We start from the raw sequence: 22,500 nt of genomic DNA, 5'->3' as shown, positions 1-22,500 counted from the left end.
AAGAATGAAGGTTATGGAGTGCTAATGTTTGGACTAATTTACAAGATATAATTTGAATAATTTCCATCTTCACTAACCGATTGCCATCATGTGATCAAAATTTTTAAAAACTTCTGCCTTCACTTTTTGAGACCTAAAAATACAAAATACAAATAATGATATTTAAACAAAACAAAATTTACCTTTTTCTGATATATAAAAAATTGAAAAAAGGATACTGTTCATGGATATGCAATGCACAGTTTACCATTTTTCCAAAACCCTTCCTATCTCGGTAATAAACAACCATCAGGCAATTCCGGTTTAGAGAACTATTAACAAATATGCATTCACCTGCAGCCTTATCGGTGCTACAAAAAATAGAGTCAAATTCTCTTATTTTCTAGTCTTAATATTCTTAATATAATCAATCAAAGAGTACCTCCATTTTCACAAGTATGTTTAGCATGGGTAATACAAATTATAAAAAGTTTCTAAACTTACTTTACACTCTGCTTATTTCTGGGCTGTGACATCTGTTCTCATTATATTTCCCATACAAACATTTCTAATTAAAACAGCTATTTCCATTATGATTAAAGTTGTAATGACAATGATCGTTCCTAAAATAGCACCACTTTACTTGATTCTTCGAAAATAACACAAGTTTGTATTTCTAAAAAAAATCACATTCAGCTTTTACAGTTTGCCCTTCATATTTGTTATCATATTAAGTTAAGTATCAATACAGATGATCCTACTGAAACTATTACTGAGCAACTGAGTCATCTGGAACTTAAACTAATTGCAGTTAAAGTCATTTGGAATGTAGATGGGTACTTCAGTATACTAAAATGCATGATGTACACATTCTCTCTTTGGTTGATAAATCATGGAGACATCAGCTGGATCGTCAGCTTGTTCATGCAATGAGTATGTGAAATGATTGAATATGACGAAAAATTTGGAAGTTCATTCTCTATGTCTTAATTTGGTGCATGTACAATTTGTTTGATTTTCTGGGAAACAAGGAAAGATACACAAAGGAAGCTGGTCAAGATTTTTACTCATATCTACTTGTCTATTGTACAACAATGGAATTTCTCTTTTTGAATTTCATTACACACTGCTTACACACTTTAACAATAACCAGATAATAGCTTTTAAGGAAACTATTTTTCACATCATTTCAAATAGCTGAATATGAATTTCATTTATTTGAAATCAGGGAATGCACACAAGATTTAAGTCTAGCCAGCCAAACCTGGAGGCCAAATATTCCAATCACACAAAATTATAATTCTTTCGTACAGGCACAACACTAGTAAGCCAAAGAATTTTCAAGTTCCTATGCCATATGACCAGCACTCCCAAAATCATTTTATTTTGTTTGCTCACTCGACTCCACATGTGTCTCGCTTGCAGTCACCATACATAATTCATGTTCCCTTAAGACGTTCATTAGTCACTAACTGCTTTATTATAATTCAACATGGTTCAAAGTCTGCCACAAATTTTAAGCTTCTTGGGTTACACTCACACAAAGCCGAAGTTTTTAGTCTTGATGGCTAACAACAGTTTAGATCGCAAAATAGCACGAGTAGAATACAAAGGAATATATAGGCGGCTAATGCAAGTGTTTGCTGTAGGTAGATGCGAGTCGTCAGCTGGTCTGATGGTGACAGATGGCATTGGCTGGAATCCTTCTTCTGAGGCTGGCAGAGCAGGAGAGCCTGTCCAGAAGTACACCTGGGACAAAGGGAAAATCAGGCCTTAGTACTGTATTTTGTCAAATGAAATACTGGAAAATAAAACTTTGAAAATATCAAGGAGATACCACAATATGAAATACTGTTATTACTTATAGCATACCGAAAGTATCAATAAAAGCCATTCATCAAGATGTTCTACTATTGCTCTGATCAAATATCAAATAAAAATAATGATTAAAGTAAGTTTTAAAAAGTAATATAAAATAATACATATATCTATACATACCAAGTCCTGCTTTTCCTGGTTAGTCATTTTCTCGACTATAGACCATAGCCACCGTTTGAACTTGTGAAGACGGTCCGATGATTCCGCACTCTCATCATTGAAAGACGTATAGGATATAAGTGTAGCTACATTGATATCCCCGACCCCATTTAGTAGAAGCCGGAGGTCTTCAGCTGTTAGGGAATCTAGGGACCCTCCTGGGATGACATCGAATACACCATCACGAATATTCTGCAACAAAAGGGTTTTTCTCAGTCAATAAAGCCTTACAAGGAATTTTCATAAGACTATCACATGAAACTATAATCCACAAAATGGAGAGCAAGAGATAAATGTAGTGAATGACTTACCTGAAGGGCCTTCTCTTCGGATTTTACCATGCGATACTCTGCATATTTACGGACATAGTCATATACATTGGCTGTTGTCACCTCCACATTTCTGCCACCACTAATCAGTTCTATATTTGTGCCACCTTCTTCAGGAATAACATCAATACTGTAAACAGAAACAGAAAAATCACATTACTCATCTTTGTTAGCAGTGAATAAAAAGGGGTTATAAAATCCTTCAATATCCTTAATCATTTTTGCATTCCATTTCAAGTTTGTCATTAATAATGCGGTAATATTAAGTTCCTACATAAGCTATTATGAAAATGCAAAGCACAAATTTATCAAAATGGAAAATTCTATGTATAATACAACCTCAAAAAATACCAAAGTCTCTCCTACAAAAGATACTCTATCGATGTTAGAGTTCACAACTGCTATCTATAACAAACTAGTAACATTGCTTACATTTTTTTAACCATAAATAAATCACTAAATAACAAATGAAAAAATAAATGATAAAAAAAATTAGTAACATTGTTACTATAATTTTTCCAATCATAAATAAATCACTAAATAAAAAATTAAAAAAATAAACAAATAATAATCAAATAACATTAACAAATCAAGAAACCATCACAAACTAAAACTAACAACAATAATAATTACCTGAAGGTAAGGTCAAGCGCTTTGAACACATCAGCCCCAGTGTCTTTATTCTCCGCATCCAGCACCAACTTCCGCAAGCTCTCATACATAACAGGGTCGAAGAAGGCCAGGTCATGGAAGCGAATGGGACGTCCAAGAATGTACTTGAGGACATGGCGGTTTAGGTAGATTGGGCACAATTCGTTCTGCAGCAGGCATAACCCAAGTAACCTGTTGATATGGGAAAAAACAGAAATAAATAAATTTCAAAATTTTTACTGGGAACTTTCCAATATTCAGTCTATGACAAGCTCTCTATTTCTCAAGGCAGACTTTCATTATCAAAATAACCTAATAAATGCAAGTGATGATCACTGCCAACAATCTGAGAAACAACCTACCTGCCAACATTGCGGAAGGCATTGAGCCTCTCTGGGGTTGGTCGACCCTGACGAGGAGAGTAGAATCCCCTCTTCCCTGGCTGGTAGAATAGTGGAGCACTTGCATCCTCAGGCTCCTCCCCACCTTCGTCTGTATCTGGAAAAATGAGTCAAATGAATGAGTATAACTATAATAAAAAAACCTCTGAAGTACAGAAAAACAAATGAAAAGCTATTATGAAGTAGATTGAGTACATCTAATTGACACTGCACAGTGTCCCCTAGAAAGAAAATACCTTGATGGGATGGAGAATATTCTGGTGTGTGGTCACGGCCCTGAGCAAGGATGAGATCCACTGCCTCGTCTACTTTCTGGCGCAGAGCATCTTCGCTTGCAGATAGGAGGAGCAACTGGGCGTGGGTCAGTTCCAGAAGCATCCCTGTTATCTTGCTTGCCAAAGACTGAAATTTTTCAATAGCCATATTAGTCAAGAGGTTATGGGATTGTTACCCTATTTTGTATTTACTTAGTCAAGCTCCATATGATAAGGAAAATCTTTCAAAATCAATACTCACGGAAGAGGAGGAAGAAGAGGAAGAGGAAAAGAAAAAAAAATAAGAAAAAGAATAAGGAGGAGAAGGAGAAGAAGAAGAATGAGGAGAAGGACGAGAAGGAGAAGGAGAAGGAGAAGGAGAAGGAGAAGAGAGGAGAAGGAAAAAGAAAAAGAAAAAGAAAAAGAAAAAGAAATGAAAAGAAAAAAGAAAAGAAATTAAAAAGAAAATATAAAAAAGAAAGAAAGAAAGAAAGAAAGAAAGAAAGAAAGAAAGAAAGAAAGAAAGAAAGAAAGAAAGAAAGAAAGAAAGAAAGAAAGAAAGAAAGAAAGAAAGAAAGAAAGAAAGAAAGAAAAAGAAAGAAAGAAAGAAAAAGAAAGAAAGAAAGAAAGAAAAAGAAAGAAAGAAAGAAAAGAAAAAGGATAAGAAGAAAAGAAGAAAAAAAAAAAAAAGAAGAAAGAGGAGGTTTCATGTGGAAAAAAAACAAACCATAAACAAGGAGCATCACTTACTGGTCTAAGGCTCTGCACCTTTGGGAACAAGGCTTCACCAATCTGCAGCATGTTTGAGGGGAGGTGCTCATTACTGCTACCCTCGCCAGTCATGTAGAAGGGACGTGCATCCACAGACAGCGTCTTGCGGGCATCTCGTCTCTGCAATGACCTTGAAGACGAGGCTCCTTGGCGACGGTCTCTGTCTCTCCCCTTGTACTGACCATACAGACTATACCGAACTACAGACAACCCAACCTGAAAAGCATAGGAGATGCATGAATGACCTTTCTAGATTTCCTGATAAATGGCCTTTCAGAGGAAAAAACTATAGTGCTGGAAAACTCCTTGCACAATAAAAAGAAAAATAATCATAATCACTGAAGAAAGAAAAACTAACAACTTTAAGCTGCCTAACAAAAGATGAAAAACAGAGATGCAAAACACAAATATTACTAAATATTTGTGATCAATAATCAAGTAAAGAGAAAACAAAGAAGAAAAAGAGTTGGGAAATTTAAACATAAGCTCTATTACCAAATTGAAGACTTTGACAGAAGCATAATTTTGATACAAAATAAAAAAAATAAAAATGATGAAAAGGCAACTCTACACCCATAAAAAAGCTAATTTAAAGCCTAAAGAACATAATGAGCAGGTAACATACTTCTTTTGGCCTCACCTGGCAAGATTCCAGGCTCGGGAGTTTCTCCCCTGATAGCAGGGCCTCAGCAATGGCTGTGTAAAATGATCTAGCAACACCAGAGCCTTCCCCAGGCTCATCACGGAATGTCACTTTAACTCGGTTGACTGCCAAGGGTGGTGATGACTGCGTTCCTCGACGGTGATAGTTGTTGTACTGGGTGTTGAGCTCCTTAAATGTCTGGGTGATCAACTGCCCTCTCTCACGGTCAATCTGTTTGGAACAGATAACAAAAGTTAGTTTGGAGTTAAAAAATATATATAATATATGCAGACCAAATGTGAGAAAATTTGTTGTTTAAATTATTTGTCGTAGACAAAATATTTGCATAACATTCCCAAGAAGGTAAGTAAAAAACTGTATACTTCATTAAATAAAATATATACATGTATATGTGTGTATATAATATATAGTGTTTACAAGGTACTGCATATATTTAGATCACCCCTAGCTTCTGGGTAAAAGTTAAATACTTTCTTAGAGGTCAATGATCTATAAAAATAAAAAAAGACAGAAAAATACAGAAAAAGAAAGAGAAAGTAAAGAAAAGAGGGGACTTTTTTCTTCTTTTTAAATCCTAAATTTGCATGGAGAAGGGATGAAGATAAAACAAAGAAAGACTCTCACCTTTGTCAGATTCAAATCACGTTGCTGGCAATTTCTTAACTTTTCCATTTCACGTCTAAATTTGGCTTCTTTGACTGGGAATCCTCCTAGCTGAGCAATGATGGAGCCTGGTTCAGCTCCAACATCATCTATAAAGACTCTGCCAAACAGCTCTAAGGTCAGTCTCCAACGTCCTAGCAGGAGATCTTGTGAAACTCCACTTCTTAAGAGAGCAGGTCTGCAAATATGAAATAAATACTTTACCTTAATGTAATATGTATATTGTTTATAAGTCTCCAAAATTCTATTCACAATGATTATGGCAACATCTTGCTCAAACTTGTCAGAAACTGCTGGGCTGTTTTTTGTTATCTTTTCAATAAGACAAGTAGTTCAACTAATAAATATGGTGATGTCTTGCAAGTTCTTTCTAACCACATCCACCATACCATCCCTATACCACATCCCCCTTGTTGTTTTACTTCTTTTTGAGCCAATCATACAGTCATAGTTCCTGTCTCATTTTTGCTGTAAATGGAAAGTAGCAAGTGCGAAAAAATAATTGGTATTGTACTACATATTTCATTAAGCTAAATCACCCATCCTTTTTCCTCCATCATTTGCTCTCCAAAAAATATGTAATTACAATTTTATATATTAACTTTTCAACTTTGACACTCCTGTGTATTTGAAATGGAACAGTAAAATATTAACATTCTGGTGTAAATTCAAACATGAAATATCAGACAAGAATTTGCCTTGGTGAAACTTGCAAAATCAGTCATGGCCAACAAGGAATCACAGTTCTAAAGGGATAATTGGGAGACATCATTTTTTAACAAAACTAATTCAGTAAAATGTCCACTTTTTTTTTGGTAACTTATTCTCTTTTACCAAAGCAGAACAGTCCTGGGTTTTGTGATGTGCAAATCACACAAATGAAATTTTTGTTTACAATTACATTCTACAACTCAAAATGTAAAAAGACATCAAACAAAACTTGATTCTTAAGATATATACCCAGTGTGAAGAGAACATTATATTTCAGTACTTACATATCAAATTTCAATTTCTCACAATTCACAGTTTGGCTTAGTGTTTAAACCATTAAAAAAAATAGCATTACCTCATCTGATCATGTGTAGTATCAATGGTAACATTAGCAGACACATCATGGGGTGCATGAAGGCCCATCTCCGAGCCCCTGCTGGTTCTGCCATCAAGTGGCACGACAAGCAGGTCTGCTCCACCCCGACCCCCTAGGCTGGAGGATGGCGTACAAGGGGTGGAAGCGGCAGTGGCTGATAGACTTGATGACAGTGACGATGAGGTGGCGACCTGGAAGGGACAAGATAGTGGAACTTGAGTAAATGGATGACTTTGCTCTCTCTTTCTTAAAGATACTTTCCATCGTGTCTGAAAAGCCTACAAAATAATGAAAGAATGCAAAAAATAATTCTTCAGAACAAAGCCCTTCTCTGCCCTATAACCTTCAGACAACTTGCAACATAAATATCTAGTAAAGGATAATAAAATAGTAATAATACCAGGAATCATAATAATCAAAACATACTCTGAAATTACAAAATGAAAACTTGATTTCTCCAGTACCTGACATCTCACAATATTCTAAAGCCAGCACTTCTCCAGCCCAATGAAAGTGTCCTTCAACCTCCCTCAACCAAGTTCACAGAGAGGAAGAGAGAAGCAGAAAAGAGAGAAGAAGGGGAAGAGAAAAAGAGAGCAACAGACTGACATTACAGCTTCCTGCAAAAATCCAAGCCCGTGGACTCACCTCAGATTTAAACGCATTGGCAACTGTAGATGACCCCACCCGTACAATAACACTTTTGATACTGGATCGGGCAGGGGTGGACTCGGGCACGTAGGAGGCAGAAGAGCCGCTGCTGTGATCGCTAATCCCCCCACCTAAGCTGCTCCCCGTACGCCTCGGAGACACAATGATTGGTGCTCTCTCCTGAGATGTCTCACCACTATCCTCACTCATGTCTTCATCCTGTGTTGCGGCAAGAGAGAACACTAAGCCATGATCTTCCCTGACCTTAATCCCTTTATGAGCACTTCTAAAAAAATTGTGTGTGAAAAAAATATTAGCATTTCTTACATGTGTACCCTTCCCTTCCCCTTTTCTCTCCTAAAAGCCATTCTCACAGACAGAAAAGTATATAAAAGATATAGTGCAAAATGAAAAGTAATGCATACATACTCCCAATACAATATGATTTACCCACATACTTAAAACTTTACATAAAGAACACTCATACTTTCAGTTTTCTAGAACTGTTTTCTTTCCTTTGCTTTTACCTATTATTAGGTTGTGCCATTTTTTTAACTAGTCAAATCGCTGGTAAAAAATTCTTGAAAAAACTACATAAATTCAACCTCAGGAATCATAATAATGAGTACCTGAACATCTCCATTTCACTTCTGAATATTTTTCATATATTTCATTCAACATTTTCAACCTGTGTTAAGAAATCCCCTATTATCTAAGAAGTATTGAAAGTAATTGTCCCAAGACTATAAAGGTTTCAAAATGTAAAGAGTATTTGGCTTCATTCTTGTTTATAACACCCCAAAAACCACTCCCCTAAACAATCATATAAAGTTGTCCTTCCCATGCAATAAATCCCCAATTACTTTACAACCTGTACATCTTTATTCCTGTTACAATTAGCTTGTTTCTCCAAACTCTAGCCAATTTTTGTAACCTTTTGGCATGTTTTGAGCAAACTTTAATTTCAATACTCTGTGTCATATACCCAGAGGTATCACTGTCAAGTCTCCAGTACCAAATTGAGAGAGAGAGAGAGGAGGTAGAGGAGCAGAGGGAAAAGTAGCAAAGTGAAGAAACAAAGTTTCAAATTTCACCATGAAAACTAGTGAGGAAAGAACTTTTGAGTCAGAGGCTATTAAGTTAGAAAAAAAGACAACAATTACCTTCACAGAAATGCACCCAACAACCATGCTGAAGTTGGCAAATCAAGAAAACAATAATAAATCAATTAATTGCCATTACAATTGAAGCTTCAAGAAAAGAGTAACTGAAAAATAAAACATACCTTTAAATCTCTAATTTGTCCTGTTGCATATACAGATAAGTCCGTTGGCTGATGGTCAGGAGTTCTGGCAGAGCCTAACATATGTGCATAAGACTGTTGTGGTGTTGGTGGGTATGGCCCCACCATATGTAGGTTCTCCAACACACCCAATCTCGACAATGGAGTGTCTAGGGGGATTCTTGACCCTTGACCTGAATGAAAGGGAAACTTTCATTTAATACTTGTAAAACTAACAAACTATTTTAACCTGGCTATTACAAACAAACTCACTAAAACAACTCCCTCAAATTAAATAAAAATTCCACTCTTTAGAAAAAATACTGATAAAACAACAATAAAAAACAACATTAAAAAAACAAAAACAATAACAAGGCAAACTTGTTCATAGGACTCACTTGTATTGTGAGTATGTGTTCGTGGAATGCCAAACAGTTCTTCTCTCCGAGCATTTGGCTGAAGTAAGTGAGGTTTATCAGCAAGAGGCAAAGCTTCTTGTAAAGGACTGCTAAATACATCTGCACCCACTGATCCCAAGCAAAGTGTCGACTGTGATCTCTGAAATCACAAAGATATTCAACTTATATTCCCTGCAAGAAATGACTTCCATGTCATTTTTATATGTCATTAACTTTTGATAGAAATACACCTGAGTTCAAATATTAGCAATCAAGAAGAAAAAAAAAATAAATAAAGAAAAGGTTTGACAGTGTGTACCTGGAAGAATGTATGTTTTCGTCCTCTAGAATTGGATAGATTTGAATCCTCATCAGCTGACTCACTATCACCAGCTGATGGGGTGACTGATGGCAGGTCATCCATGTCGTCCTCGTTTTCATTCTCATCACGTTCCCAAGAGAAACCTGTACACTCAGCCCCACCAGAGTCAATGTGAGCACTGCTGTCCGTCTCACAGCACCGTAAGTAGCTAATGAGAGCATCAAAAACATAGGCTGTGGGGGGAGATAAAAGGTTACATTGCATCACTCAACTAGGTGTTTTTGTTGTACTTCAGTTAATGAATGAATTCCAGAAAAAAATAAAAACTTGAAAAGAAAGATATCAAGATAATATCTAATATGAAAAATATGAAGTGCAATTAATTTATATCCACTGTAACAAATTAATAAATAACTACAATTTATTACTCACAATCCAAATTTAAAAATCAATTATGTACAAAATCTGTGGTAGAAATTGGAAGGAAGGAAGGAAGGAATAAAAAAAAAGAAGAGGAAGAGAGACGAGACAAGAGATGAGATGAGATGAGATGAGGGGAGGGAGGAAAGGGAGGAGGAGAGAGGAGAGAGGAGAGAGGAGAGATGATGAGATGAGAGGAGAGAAGAAAAGGAGAGAAAGAAAGAAAGAAGAGGAGAGAAGAGAGAAAGGAGGAAGAGATAAAGAAAGAAAAGAGAAAGAAAAAAGAAAAAAAAGAAGACCTGTTGTAACAAAAACTTACCAATATGTTTCAGGGATCCAACATCAATATCGGGCAACGTGTCACAGTGTTCATTCTTATGGGCACGCAGCAGAGACACCACATAGGAGAGAGTATCCCTTCGAGCATTCTGTGGATCAGCTGTTGTATTGGTGGTTCTTGCTCCACGCCTGGCACTCTGGTACCTTGAAAGTGGACTAATCATTGGATCTCGTATGAATGGAAGGCCAGTTCGTCCAGCACTTCTTTCGCGAGGGCGTGTTTGGGACACTCCAGCTGGTGGTGCTGTTGGCGCAGTGCTGCTGCTTCCACTTCCTTCAATGAGTTGGTTCAATTCTCTTCCAAATCTGTAATAATAATGAAAAAAAAGCAAATTAGTAGCATCCACAAACTCCATCCATGTAACAATGAATCTGATATATATTTCAATAAAAATACATGAATCTGTAAAGAGAAGGAAGTTAAATCCTTTAATCCTCACCTTAGCTGTGACTCTGTTGAATCCATGAGGCTCATCAGCCAATCCCAGGTCGGACGAAGGCGGGCATCGACCTGCTTAAGAAGAGCAGCAATGATGGTGGGTGTGAGGCACATCTGGGTGGTGGCAGTGGCACTGCTGCTGCTGCCAGGAACACCGCCTCCACTTCCAGCAGGACCTCTGGAGGTGAGGCCACCATCTCTTACCACATCACATGCCAAACTCAAAAGAGAGCTCATCTGCCTAATCACAATTGTAAAGGCCCTTGCCAGAGTATTGTTAGTAGTAGCCAAACTAACAGGCTCATGGGAGGAGGGTGTAACTGTTGAAGTGGATGTAGGTCCATGCCTGAGTGAAGTTGGATCAATGTATATTAAGCCACTAGAGGTAGGGTTGGAGGTGCCTGTGGCTGTGGGGCCTCCAGTGGTTCCTCCAGAACGTGAGGTACTGTCACGGGGATTCCTCACAGCCCACTGCAGGTTGTGGGGTGCAATGTTGCGAGCTGTAGAGGAGGTGTTAACTCGCCTCTCTAACTGCTCATCAGAAAAGAGTTCACCAGAATCAAATTCATCAGTTTCAGCAGCTTCACTTTCATCATCTTCATCTTCACCTGGAGATGATTCACCAGAGTCATCTTCACCATCACTCCCAGCAGTGGCACCAGTCTGTACTGATCTCTGAGTTGATGTATTATCTACAGCAGACTGGTTATCATCACTATCACTGTCTGACTCTGCTAACAAGTCTAATTCCATGTCAGATTCTCCACCTTCCACTTCTGCTCCTCCATCTCCTTCTTGTTCTGAACGCTCATTAGCGTCATCTCGTTCACTTCCTCCTGTGTGAGCAATAGATGCTACATAAATACTAAATTCTTAATATTTGTAAAAAAAAAAAAAAAAAAAAAAAAAAAAAAAAAAAAAAAAAAAAAAAAAAAAAAAATATATATAATATATATATATAATATATATATATATATATATATATATATATATATAAAGAAAATCAAAATACAATGCAAACAGTAGTGAGAATAATTAGAAATTTCTTCAAAATGTTTAATATCAAAAGAATAAGGAAAAAGCAAGAAATAACTTCTCACCTTCATTATCATGGTCATCCACCTGGGGTGGGAGAATATGATCTGGCCGAGCCCTCCTTGGTCTTGCCCCTGGGGCTGGGCCTGGGAGTGGAGCTACTTCTTCCTCCCCAGCCTCCTCCTCCTCTTCCCCTCCACCACTTCCACCAGCTCCTCTGGACACACTACTTCCTCCACCCGATGATAATGGTTCACCACCCATTCTGTGCTGTTGCCACTGAAGGGGTTCCACTTCAAACATCTCCTGTCATAGAGGGATTATGTTAATTGGGCAGGAGTGCAATGAAACACTCACTTAACTGAGAGAGGAAGTATAATGACAATCTATTCTACCACAATTACATATTTCAGTGTCCAATGCTTCAGTATACACATATTTATCTAGCTACCTTGCAGCCATGATTGCCATCCACATGAGTTGATGTGAGAGGGAATGGCGCTGTTGGTTTGACATAGTTGAGGCGTACTGGCAACATAAGGGCATCTGCAGCATCACACAGTTCTGTCACAGCTACTGGAATGATGGACTCAAATACCTGTCCAGAAGGCATAACAGTTAGCATCTAAATAAATAATAATAAAGTACCCCGACTATTATAGTAGGTTATAATTAAGAAAACTATACAATCTTGAATTTCAAGAGAATTTTTCTTATTGCAATACCATACTGCTCTTACTGTAATTCTATCTAACAGTGATATAGTATGAAAATCACACCATCATTTACACAATATAACAAAAAACAAACAAGATGATCATGAACATCCAAGTAACATGCAGCAATCCTTACTTTGATACATTTAGCAAGCGACTGTGTGTAAGAGCTGCCTGGCTTCTTTTTTCCAGCATTGGGCATCATTTCAATGGCCAAAATAACGAAGATGCGAACCACAGACGCAATAAACCTCCTAGCCACCTGAAATGAAGTATACAGCTTCTTTGAGAAAGAGTGATAAATGGAAGTAGTAACAGATAATTTTTAACTATCACAAAATTTCTTCCAAAACATAATTCAGTCAGCACAGTCTCCTAGTTCACCTTTTCTGCTTCCTGCTTTCTTCCAGGAACTGTGTCATTGTGTAGCTCTCTAATCAGTGTGTTAATCAGAGCAGTCACCATTGTGTCAGCTATCATCTTTCGCTCATCATCATCACTATTAATTAACTGCTTTAGCTTGAGATTCCTATGCTCAACCTGGAGGAGAGAAATACAACAGCTGAGTAAGTGATCTAAAACAAAGGATACATACAAACATATGTATCACACAAAGTTTAAAGAGTATATTCAATGAAATTCTGTAGTACATATTATTTTTCAGCAGTTAAACCAATTCCTGCTTTTCCTTACCTGTGTTGCTAACTTGACAAGCAAGCAATAGGTAAATTTGTCTAGGTGGGTTGTGTGACCCTGGAACTGCATGAAATTAATGTCATCCGTAGAAGCCGAAGAAGGAGGACTTTCTTCCTTATGACCAGTCATGATCATGGCCCTCACAGCTGCCCAATCATTCAACAAGCGTTCGAGTGCTCTTCGACTGAACTTGGGTGGCTCTAAATCATGGTCAGGTACCTCCATGTTGACTACATCAGATAACGTATTCTTGCGAGTAGATGACGACGATGATGAACGACACCTGAAACAAGTCATGATTCATCATTTTTGACATTTTACAGTTTGTCACAATATAATCAGACATAAAATATTGAATGATTGAGTAGTAATACTGATATGTATCATTTTAGAATATATTTGATGTAGAAATATGAAAGACATCTGTTACATCAATCATTATATTCAATAACATAAAAGCATTAAAACATCAGCAATGTACTCACCTAGACCATTGCTTCTGTTCAGTGACCTGCCGTCCAACAGTTTGTACCAGGAACAGGAGGAGGTTTTCACCCCTACCATTGGATATGTTCACTAGATCTGTCTCTGTGATGAGCCTTGACAAGAGATCAAATCGTGCTGTCTGATGGCCTGATTTCAGAGCTTTGCATTTACACTTTTCCCAGCAATCACAATAAGCAGTTGGTGAGGTTTTCTTGAGCTTACAGTCATGCCCTTTGTGGCACACCCTTGCACATTCTGTACAGCAGCACAATGAGCCAACAAGTCCACAGGTGCGACACTCAAATATATCTTGGTTAATGTGCTCTGCTCCTGTCCAGGTGAAAGAGCAGGTGTCGTTATAGCATAGAACATGAAGTGGTGAATCATCTGGATTACTGCCTCTTGGGAATATCATTTGCATGACAGCTCGTCTTTCACTCTCAGCATCTAGAGCACTATCATGTGCCACCCTGTGAATAACATCAAAAAGAATGAGGGCTGCCTGATATGCCCTTCCAGACACAGCCAGCATAAATGGAGTGAAACCATTTGAGTCACGGGCAATGAGGAGGTTCCTCAGATGTGGTGTTAGTGCTGGGCTGTCACAGATGGTTCTCAGGATAGTAAGAGAGTAAGATTTACGCTCCGCTGGGTCTGATGTTCCCAAGTTGGGCATGCTTGGCCCTGGTGTTGTCTTGGAGGAAGATGGGGTCATAAGGTCATCCTCTGGCCCTGCTGCACTGGCCGTGTCACTGAGGGTATCAGATGAACTGGGCGGCCAAGCAAAGCTCCCCAAAATAGGGTCTTTCTCCAGTACAGATTCTCCTTCTGTCTCTTTGCTAGTGACTGGACAGCAAGTAGATATACATGCATGCAGGATGTTGCGGTTTCCATCACACTTCTCTTCAACTATTCCTTCTGTTGTCAAACTTGTCATACCAGCTGTTGAAAAAGAAAATTCTTTATCAAAATCATATACATCATCACATTCACTCTAAATGGAAGGCAAATTCTATCCTACTAACTTAACATGGTGTGAAAATTCCATCCAATAAGTTTTCCTTTTATCAATAATTCCTGGAATAATCCCACCAGAGCAAATATATATCTGCAGTAATTACCTCCATTATCACTTTCTATGACTGCCAAGACTTGTCTCACGCCTTCTGGATCACATCGCAGGATTTTTGGCATCAGAGTTTGTGTCTTGAGTGCCAGCACCAGTAATGCAACATGGTTCTTCTGGTGAGCACCAGCCCCATGTAAGAAATGAGTGGCTACACCTAAGCATGACACTGGGGGTAGATCAGGCCAGTGAGGGTCCTTGATAGAGTCAACACAGTCCTTGCTCAGAGGATAGATAGTACTATTACCGTCACGAAGAACACCGACGTTTTCACTCTGAGAAATGTAAAATAATTTTTGTATTACTGAATATCCAGTACAATACAATACCTTCAAATTCCTAATAATATATTCTTTCAACAGGTGTCAGTCAATATACAGAACAGTAAGGCAAAATTAATTAATACAGCTTAAATATTTTGGTTAACAAGAAAAATTTACTGTTGCATCTAAACAAAGTATTTCAAAACATACCTCTCCATTAATAGTAAGTGATATGGCAGATGGTTCTGATCCCATGAATGCTGTGCTTTCAGTTGGAAATACACATTCCTGTTCTGATTTCCCCGAGCTGAGATTGTAGATGACGTAGGTTAAACGGCTGCCATTCCTGACAATCGCATGGATGCCTGCAGAAAGACAAAATCAAATGGATGAAAGATTTAGCATATTTACAATACAACTACTCTAATCATGGATATATAAAACTTAACATATTACTATGACACAACTAATGCCTCTCAGTGTACAGTCAGCCCATATTAACCGATTCACACCGGATGACGTGCTGACACGTTTCGTGGTTTTCGCGTCAGACGCCGCTGACGAGATATCTGGCCAAGGCCAGCGCTCGGGGTGAGTGAGCGGGCAGCCCAGGCTCGCGGCTCGTGCGCCCGAGAATCTCGAAGCATTCAGATGATGTGTTCGAAAACCTCGGTATTGCGACCTTTCAAAGCCGGAATCGCCCCGGTATGAATGGGTTAACCCACTCACACCGGGGGTATTCTGGCTCTGAATGGTCGGAATGCTGGGGAATTTCGAATGCATAAGCCTAACGCCTTGGGATTCTCAGGTGTACTAGCCACAAGCTTGGGCTGCCCACTCAAATATGCCGTCGCCGGCATCTGACCCATAAACCACAAAACATGTCGGCACGTTAGCCGGCGCGAATGGGATAAAATTCACAAGGGTTATGTTCCTAAATTCCTTCCTAATGTGGTTATTAACCCATTCACAACAGGGCTCTTTCGGCTCTAAATGGATGGAATGCCGGGGTATCTGAATGCATAAGCCTAATGCCTTGGCTCTGAATGGTCAGAATGCCAGGGTTTTCGAATGCATAATCCTAATGGCTCGGCTCTGAATGGTTGGAATGCCGGGGTTTTCAAATGCATAAGCCTAACGCCTTGGGATTCCGGCCTTGGCCAGATATCTCGTCGGCGGCGTCTGACGCGAAAACCACGAAACGTGTCAGCACGTCATCCGGTGTGAGTGGGTTAAACAGGGTTACGATTATATATATACAGAGATAGATACATAGATACATACAGGTAGAGGACACTTTTTTGAGCAAAAGTGTACCCGGTTTGATCGGCTATATCTCAAGAACCATTAAAGTTACAAACTTCATCAACCTAGCGTTGGAAAGATAAAAGATAGTACTTCAAAAAAATGTTCTTGCAAATTATTTGATGACATTTCTATGACATCATAATGACGTCACAATATGACAAAATTCAATATTCGAAATCTTGAAAATAGGTGATTTTCAGATGCGTTTTTCAATATGAAGCTTAGCAGATAGCAAAAAATATTCATGTTAGCGTTGACAGGAAATTCAATGCACTTTAAGATGATGTGGTCAAAAAGTTTCGGGCTCCACGGCATTATTGAGATATTTGCGGTTGTTTGAAGCACTTTGACATGAAAAAGTCGTAAAAAATAGCCAAAACGGTAATCCTTAATGTGAGAAAAAAGAAAGTTTCGGGACTTCATCTTTTGGTATGTTGTAGGTCATAGTCTCGAATTTGCTAATAATTGGTTTCCTTCTCATTCCGTCAACTTTATGACGTATTTGTGACGTCATCAGTAGTGTTAGGTAAGGCAAATTTCGCACGGACAATACCACTAACATTGGCGTAAAATTTCCGAAAGAAAACATTGCCTTGGCTATTCAATCAACCATGTCAGTAATTCCCTTAATTGGATAATTGGCCAATTATCTCAATTACCGCTCATATCTCAAAAACTAAAAGATATTTCACATTAATTCCAACAGGAAGCAATACTTTTGCATAAAGTGATCAGTTGAGGCTAGAAAGTATTTTCCATCACAATATACCTAATTGGATAATTGGCCAATTATACCAATTATCGCTTGTATCTCGCCTCATACATAAGATAGCGTCTCCAATCCAACGGTATCTGATACTTTTGAATTTGTAGTGAGTAGTAGGCTATATGAGATCTTTCATTCCAATTCTCTCAATTGGATAATTGACCAATTAAAGCAACTATGATTTATCTAATATCTACAAGATTAACTTTAAATCAGTATAGTACTGCTCCCATTCATGCGTTTGCATACCAGAGAATAAAACAGATCAAAAGGTAAAAATTTGTTTGCATTATTAATAATAACATGCAGTATTATTGTTCAACTATTGTTCAACTCTAGAATTGAAGATGCTCAGCGAGGTTGCCACGGAGATCCTGTTATATGCTTGACAGTTGGCGTGCTATATTGGGTGAATAACTGATAGCATGCTGTTATAGTGCTCTCTGAGCGCCAAATTCAAAAAAAGATTCAGTTGTCAGGATCAAACTTCAGATTCGATCATGATAATATCATGGGAGTGTCATGTCCATTTACAACAGACGCCTCAGGTTAGCTGTATGTCAGAGTCCTATTAAGTAAATTAACGGTGCAATGGTGCATAATGTTCCGATATATCGCAAGCTGCTCGTATTAAGCACCACCTCTCATTACTACAATGATAAACCACGTGTCAGGACTTTGATGAGAAGCAATGTTAGAATGTGCGTGGCAAATTTGCTGAATACAACAATGGGAGTGTCAGTGAATCTTGAGAATTGAGATCGTGGTCACGTGCACGTTGAGTAGAGTTCGTTAGGATACGTGGCTTGTCACGCAACAGAGGGGGATATTAAGAATCCGAAAATATTCTTGCCATATCTTCGTATACACTTTAGTGTCAACGATATTTTACTTCGCTCTATTCAAGCTTTTTGCAACTTTCACAGTTTACGACAATATTCGAACACTATATTACGAAACGTAAACTTTGAGTATGCTGTAAGTATATAACCTCTTTCAAGTTCAACATTTACCTAACTATCGACAGAACTATTAAAATGATGTGTTTGATGATATTGATCATCGCAATTTTATTATGGGCAATTTTTCATATTTTTTTGATGAAGGACTGCCTCACTTTGAGGATACCTGGGTAAAATCTTGTTGTTTCATTTCTCACCACAATCTCGAATCAATTTGGCGATAAATTGAATGGGCCATAATTGAACAATGAAAAAGGGTGATACTTTTACTAAAACCAAAGTGGATTTGGTTGTGATTGTTCGCGGCAGTCTTTACTCTAAAACTTATGATATGAGAAAGAACGCAGCAGGTGACAATCTGCCGCCACCCCACTATAACAGGAAAAATCTTATGCATCCATATTCTCTCATAACTCATTCATACTAGAAGCAGCTAGAAGTTGAAAGTAACTATGTTATACTGAACACCGAAAATTTTTGAACCTAGAAGTAGTATATGGTTTGTAAAATTTCCAGAAAACGGACCCAAGTTTGCTACAAAACCCATTTTTTATAACCTCAGAAACCCTAACCCTAACTAAGAAGCTGTGAAACAAATTTTAGCAGTCACGTCAATAAATGATATATAATGAGGCTTAATGGCATGACTTACAACAGCACGTATAAATGTCATATGATGAAAAATAACAATTTCGGGTCAATGTCATTGTGGGGCGGCAGCAGATTGTCGCCTGCCGCGTTCTTTCTCATATCATAAGTTTTAGAGTAAAGACTGCCGCGAACAATCACAACCAAATCCACTTTGGTTTTGGAAAAAATATGATATAGCCAAAATTGATGACTGGATTCACAAATGCTACATTCAAAAGTAAAGAGCTGACCGTATATGATAATCAATCTTTTTCTCCTAGCAAAAAGGTATTCGCAAGAAAGGGCATAAACAAATGAAAAGAAATCCAACCAAATGAATCCAATCTATAAACAAAGAACATTAGCATAAGTTTACCTCTGCCATCTACAGCCACAGTGAGGATCTGGCCCTGTTCACTGACAGGAATACGCTTGGGAGTCTTTTGGTAACAGTCTGGAACACGAGGGTTGCCACCTGCACGGATAACCTGTAGCTGGTCCCGGTGAATAACACGAAGATTGCCCTTGCCTTCTTTAGTCTGGGGCACCACTACCACCTGCAACAGGATATGTTATTTATGTATTTCATTAATTTTGAAATGGTTGCTTAAATGTTAAATTCACATTTAAACATACATTACCATCAATGTCTAATTGATATATTTGTAGAATGCTCTGTTTTACTGATTTATATTAAGAATCTAAGTAGGGAAGTGAGTTATGAGAAAGAAGTTGGAATTTAATCATATATATATATTACCTGGTTGCCATCAACTGCTAGCACTTCTCCAATTGGTACTGGTCTCGTGTCTTCAACAAATATCACATCCCTCAATGGCCACTCTTCCTCGTCAAATCGCTCTATGTCATCACGAGGTGTTGGCCTCTTTCCACGTTTGTATGAAGCAGGGGATGTGATGGATCCTTTGACAAAGAAGGAAATGAAAAATAGGGCATTATCGAATGTTGTTCAGTACTGTATGTGTTTATTTTAGTTCCATGAAATGCCAATAGTTATGATTAAACGATCTCTATTCCTTCATGGATGAGGATGAGGAGGGAGGGAGAACAACAACAAGAAAAAGCAATGGAATTCCTTCCCACCAAACTTTCATCCCCTTCATAATGCATGTTGATTGCATTAATAGTTCAGGGAATCTGTTCTGCCTCAAAAAAATCATACTGCCACTCACCAGTCTCGGAGCATGTGCTAGAAGCGGGTGAGGGTGGAGGGGGCATGTCAAGCTTATCAGAGGACTCCTTGCTGTCACCACACTTCAGAATCTTCGCAACTGGTCCAAGGACTTCCGACGCCACAGTTTTCTTCTCTCCACTCCCACTACTGCCACTGGTGGAACTGCCACTGTTACTTGAGGCAGCACTGAAAGAGATTATGATGTATTTACACAAATTGATAAAGGGCCAAAACTAATATCAAGAGAATAACAATCTTATTCTTTATTTTGGTGACGAGCACTTCATTCTCAAAATATTATACATGATATAAAAATGTTTGTAAAACACACTAAAAATAGAATACAAATTAGCTATCAGAGAAAAAATTCACCTCTGTGATGTTGATGTTGAGCCAGCAGCTCCTTGGAAGCTGGTACTGGAACCACTGCTGGTACCACTACTTCCACTTCCACTAGTACTGCTGGATGCACCACTATTATTACATCCACTATTAACTCCACCAGGAGGAAGTATCTTAAATCTGAAACAAATAGAATTTTCTTAGGGTCAATCAAATACTATGGTATGGATAAAAGAAAAATTAATTGAAACATGTGCTTAAATTGAAATGCTTCATCTAGAAATACCGATAAACACACATAAATATATATCTTCTTTTTCACTTAACTGTCATGAAATTCTGAATACTCTTCATTACAATTAAGCACAATCAACTTCAGTCTTTCCCAAACAACAAAATCAATGTATCAGTATGACAACTTACCTGCAAGTGTCACTAAGATTCCAGGCAGCATTTAGCAACTGGCCAATCTTGGGTACACCTCCAGAAGTGGAAAAAGCAAGAGCTCCAGGATGGTACATTGGGGAAGACCTCATGCCCACCTGCAGTCATTGAGTTTTGCATTACTTACAGTCAAATAAATTTACTCCAATATAAATAAAATGTGATCAACTAATAGCTAATCTTAACTATACTATCAAGTGATCCACTTATATATAAAAATAAACATGATATAAACTTTAATATTACTAAAGACTTACTTGCACTCCTTCTGTGATCTCGGATCTCTGTTTACGACTCTTGCTACGGAATTTCTCCCACAGTTTCTTGCGTTGGTTGAAAGGCAAAACACCCCACCAGAATAGGGAGCCAGACTCGCACCATGCACATGTATAGAGTTGACATGTGTGCAGGGACAATATGCGGTCATTCTGTAACTGGATTTCAAACAATTTGATATTGGTGCTTTATATCATTAATGCATTCAAAAAAGTTATCCTGGATAAATCTAACAATAAAATCAGAAAGTATTATTCAGAAAATATTTAATATAGCTAAATAATCAAACCATCTGAATCAATTATAGTAAAGCTGGATAACCAAAAGTAACTTTTTGGCCTTACTTTCAACTATAGAATAAGGAGCACTTAATCATTATCACCCATCATATATATGAACAGATTCACAGTGAATAAATGTCTACCTGCTACAGAGCACAAACTAACTCACCTCTGGGAAAGACTGTGCAGGCTGCTCCAATTTTGTGGCCACATCTGCTAATGTTTCATCCAACCAAGTTGCAACCTTGCCAGACTCAGTTGCTACACTGCATCTCACACCTGCTGCACTAATAGCCACTACTCTCTCCCCTGCTAGGCCTAGAGACACTGCTTTTGGATGATGCACGTTAGGGAGCTGATGGAAAAAGAGAGGAAAAATTTGTTTACCATATAAAACCATGGCTATACACAAACAATAATAGTGCACTAAAACAAAATAAATGATGAATAATGGAGACACCTAAATCTTAACATCAAATCATATGATTTATTCCCATCCCCAGAAAACTTTTTACTGCATCTATTCATTAACAACAGATGATGTGACATTCACTTCATGGCTCGGCTGGTCTTCCCACCTGTGACATGAATGCCCCAGTATTAACAAGTTAACACACGATGTTAAGTATTCCAAGAGTTTTGCAGAATCCAAACCCAATGAGTGAGTACTCACTCAATGGCTGAAAATCGCTTACCTCTGGATGCACGTATGGATCCTTGTCTGCCCAACGCCACTGGTAGACCTGCCCGGATGTCGATACAGCCACAAGTTCAGAATGCAAAGCAGCAATGTGTGAGAAACGGGGAGCTGGCTGGTTCCCTAGTCTCTCGGGCCAGTACTGGAGGTTGTCTGCTACATCTATGGCATCTGGGAGAAGAGAATCTTTCTTCTTCCCTGCTTCTGCAAAAACAAAAATAAATATGGGATATAACTGATAATTCTGAGTACTCAATAAGCATATAATTAGCATACTACTGGGGAAAAGAAATATCCATAAATTTCCAACAACTTTTTTTCTCATATACAGATATCTAAATACTTAAAGTAAGGTATCAGTTCTCATTCAAGAAACTACTTAAACACACAACTCATTAGCACCTAAAATTCCATAGCCAAAATGCCTATTTCGTTATGGCCAAACAATCAAGGACTTAATGGAAAACAGAACCTCTTGAGACAATTTGGCAAATAACATGACAGTCAATGCTATATAAACCAGCTTCCAAAATTTCAAATACGAACAAAACAGCACTGAGTGCCCAATAGGCACTGCTAAGAACATGATT

The 22,500-nt window shown here is 38.1% G+C and overlaps 1 protein-coding gene across 22 annotated transcripts in view; it reads right to left on the bottom strand.

Annotated features, from left to right (window-relative positions):
* Window positions 1-1,028: 1,028 nt before the first annotated feature.
* hyd (E3 ubiquitin-protein ligase hyd) overlaps window positions 1,029-22,500 on the bottom strand; it is a 32,706-nt gene continuing 11,234 nt past the window's right edge. For 3 of the 22 annotated variants that reach the window (XM_043020442.2, XM_043020443.2, XM_043020446.2), the window contains exons 6-37: window positions 21,909-22,114; window positions 21,383-21,568; window positions 20,914-21,090; window positions 20,636-20,754; window positions 20,243-20,392; window positions 19,869-20,056; window positions 19,436-19,599; window positions 19,052-19,232; window positions 15,220-15,374; window positions 14,742-15,021; window positions 13,620-14,562; window positions 13,132-13,417; window positions 12,823-12,978; window positions 12,575-12,700; window positions 12,174-12,320; window positions 11,788-12,028; window positions 10,689-11,523; window positions 10,229-10,554; window positions 9,487-9,722; window positions 9,168-9,327; window positions 8,773-8,963; window positions 7,485-7,706; window positions 6,816-7,027; window positions 5,711-5,927; window positions 5,048-5,296; window positions 4,402-4,638; window positions 3,634-3,799; window positions 3,359-3,494; window positions 2,979-3,188; window positions 2,328-2,475; window positions 1,978-2,208; window positions 1,029-1,728 (exon numbers count right to left, since the gene is read on the bottom strand). In XM_043020442.2, coding sequence (XP_042876376.1) covers window positions 1,516-1,728; window positions 1,978-2,208; window positions 2,328-2,475; window positions 2,979-3,188; window positions 3,359-3,494; window positions 3,634-3,799; window positions 4,402-4,638; window positions 5,048-5,296; window positions 5,711-5,927; window positions 6,816-7,027; window positions 7,485-7,706; window positions 8,773-8,963; window positions 9,168-9,327; window positions 9,487-9,722; window positions 10,229-10,554; window positions 10,689-11,523; window positions 11,788-12,028; window positions 12,174-12,320; window positions 12,575-12,700; window positions 12,823-12,978; window positions 13,132-13,417; window positions 13,620-14,562; window positions 14,742-15,021; window positions 15,220-15,374; window positions 19,052-19,232; window positions 19,436-19,599; window positions 19,869-20,056; window positions 20,243-20,392; window positions 20,636-20,754; window positions 20,914-21,090; window positions 21,383-21,568; window positions 21,909-22,114 — 7,694 coding nt within the window. In that variant the 3' untranslated portion in view covers window positions 1,029-1,515. The remainder of the gene's footprint in view (window positions 1,729-1,977; window positions 2,209-2,327; window positions 2,476-2,978; window positions 3,189-3,358; window positions 3,495-3,633; window positions 3,800-4,401; window positions 4,639-5,047; window positions 5,297-5,710; window positions 5,928-6,815; window positions 7,028-7,484; window positions 7,707-8,772; window positions 8,964-9,167; window positions 9,328-9,486; window positions 9,723-10,228; window positions 10,555-10,688; window positions 11,524-11,787; window positions 12,029-12,173; window positions 12,321-12,574; window positions 12,701-12,822; window positions 12,979-13,131; window positions 13,418-13,619; window positions 14,563-14,741; window positions 15,022-15,219; window positions 15,375-19,051; window positions 19,233-19,435; window positions 19,600-19,868; window positions 20,057-20,242; window positions 20,393-20,635; window positions 20,755-20,913; window positions 21,091-21,382; window positions 21,569-21,908; window positions 22,115-22,500) is intronic. The other 19 variants (XM_043020444.2, XM_086544099.1, XM_086544102.1 and 16 more) reach the window with 11 other exon arrangements.

Source organism: Penaeus japonicus, unplaced genomic scaffold (assembly GCF_977035675.1).
Source record: "Penaeus japonicus unplaced genomic scaffold, GWHDUDI00000001_assembly GWHDUDI00000014, whole genome shotgun sequence".
NCBI lineage: Eukaryota > Metazoa > Arthropoda > Malacostraca > Decapoda > Penaeidae > Penaeus > Penaeus japonicus.
The sequence above is the reverse complement of the archived record's forward strand: the minus strand, read 5'-3'. Positions and strand labels throughout refer to the sequence as shown.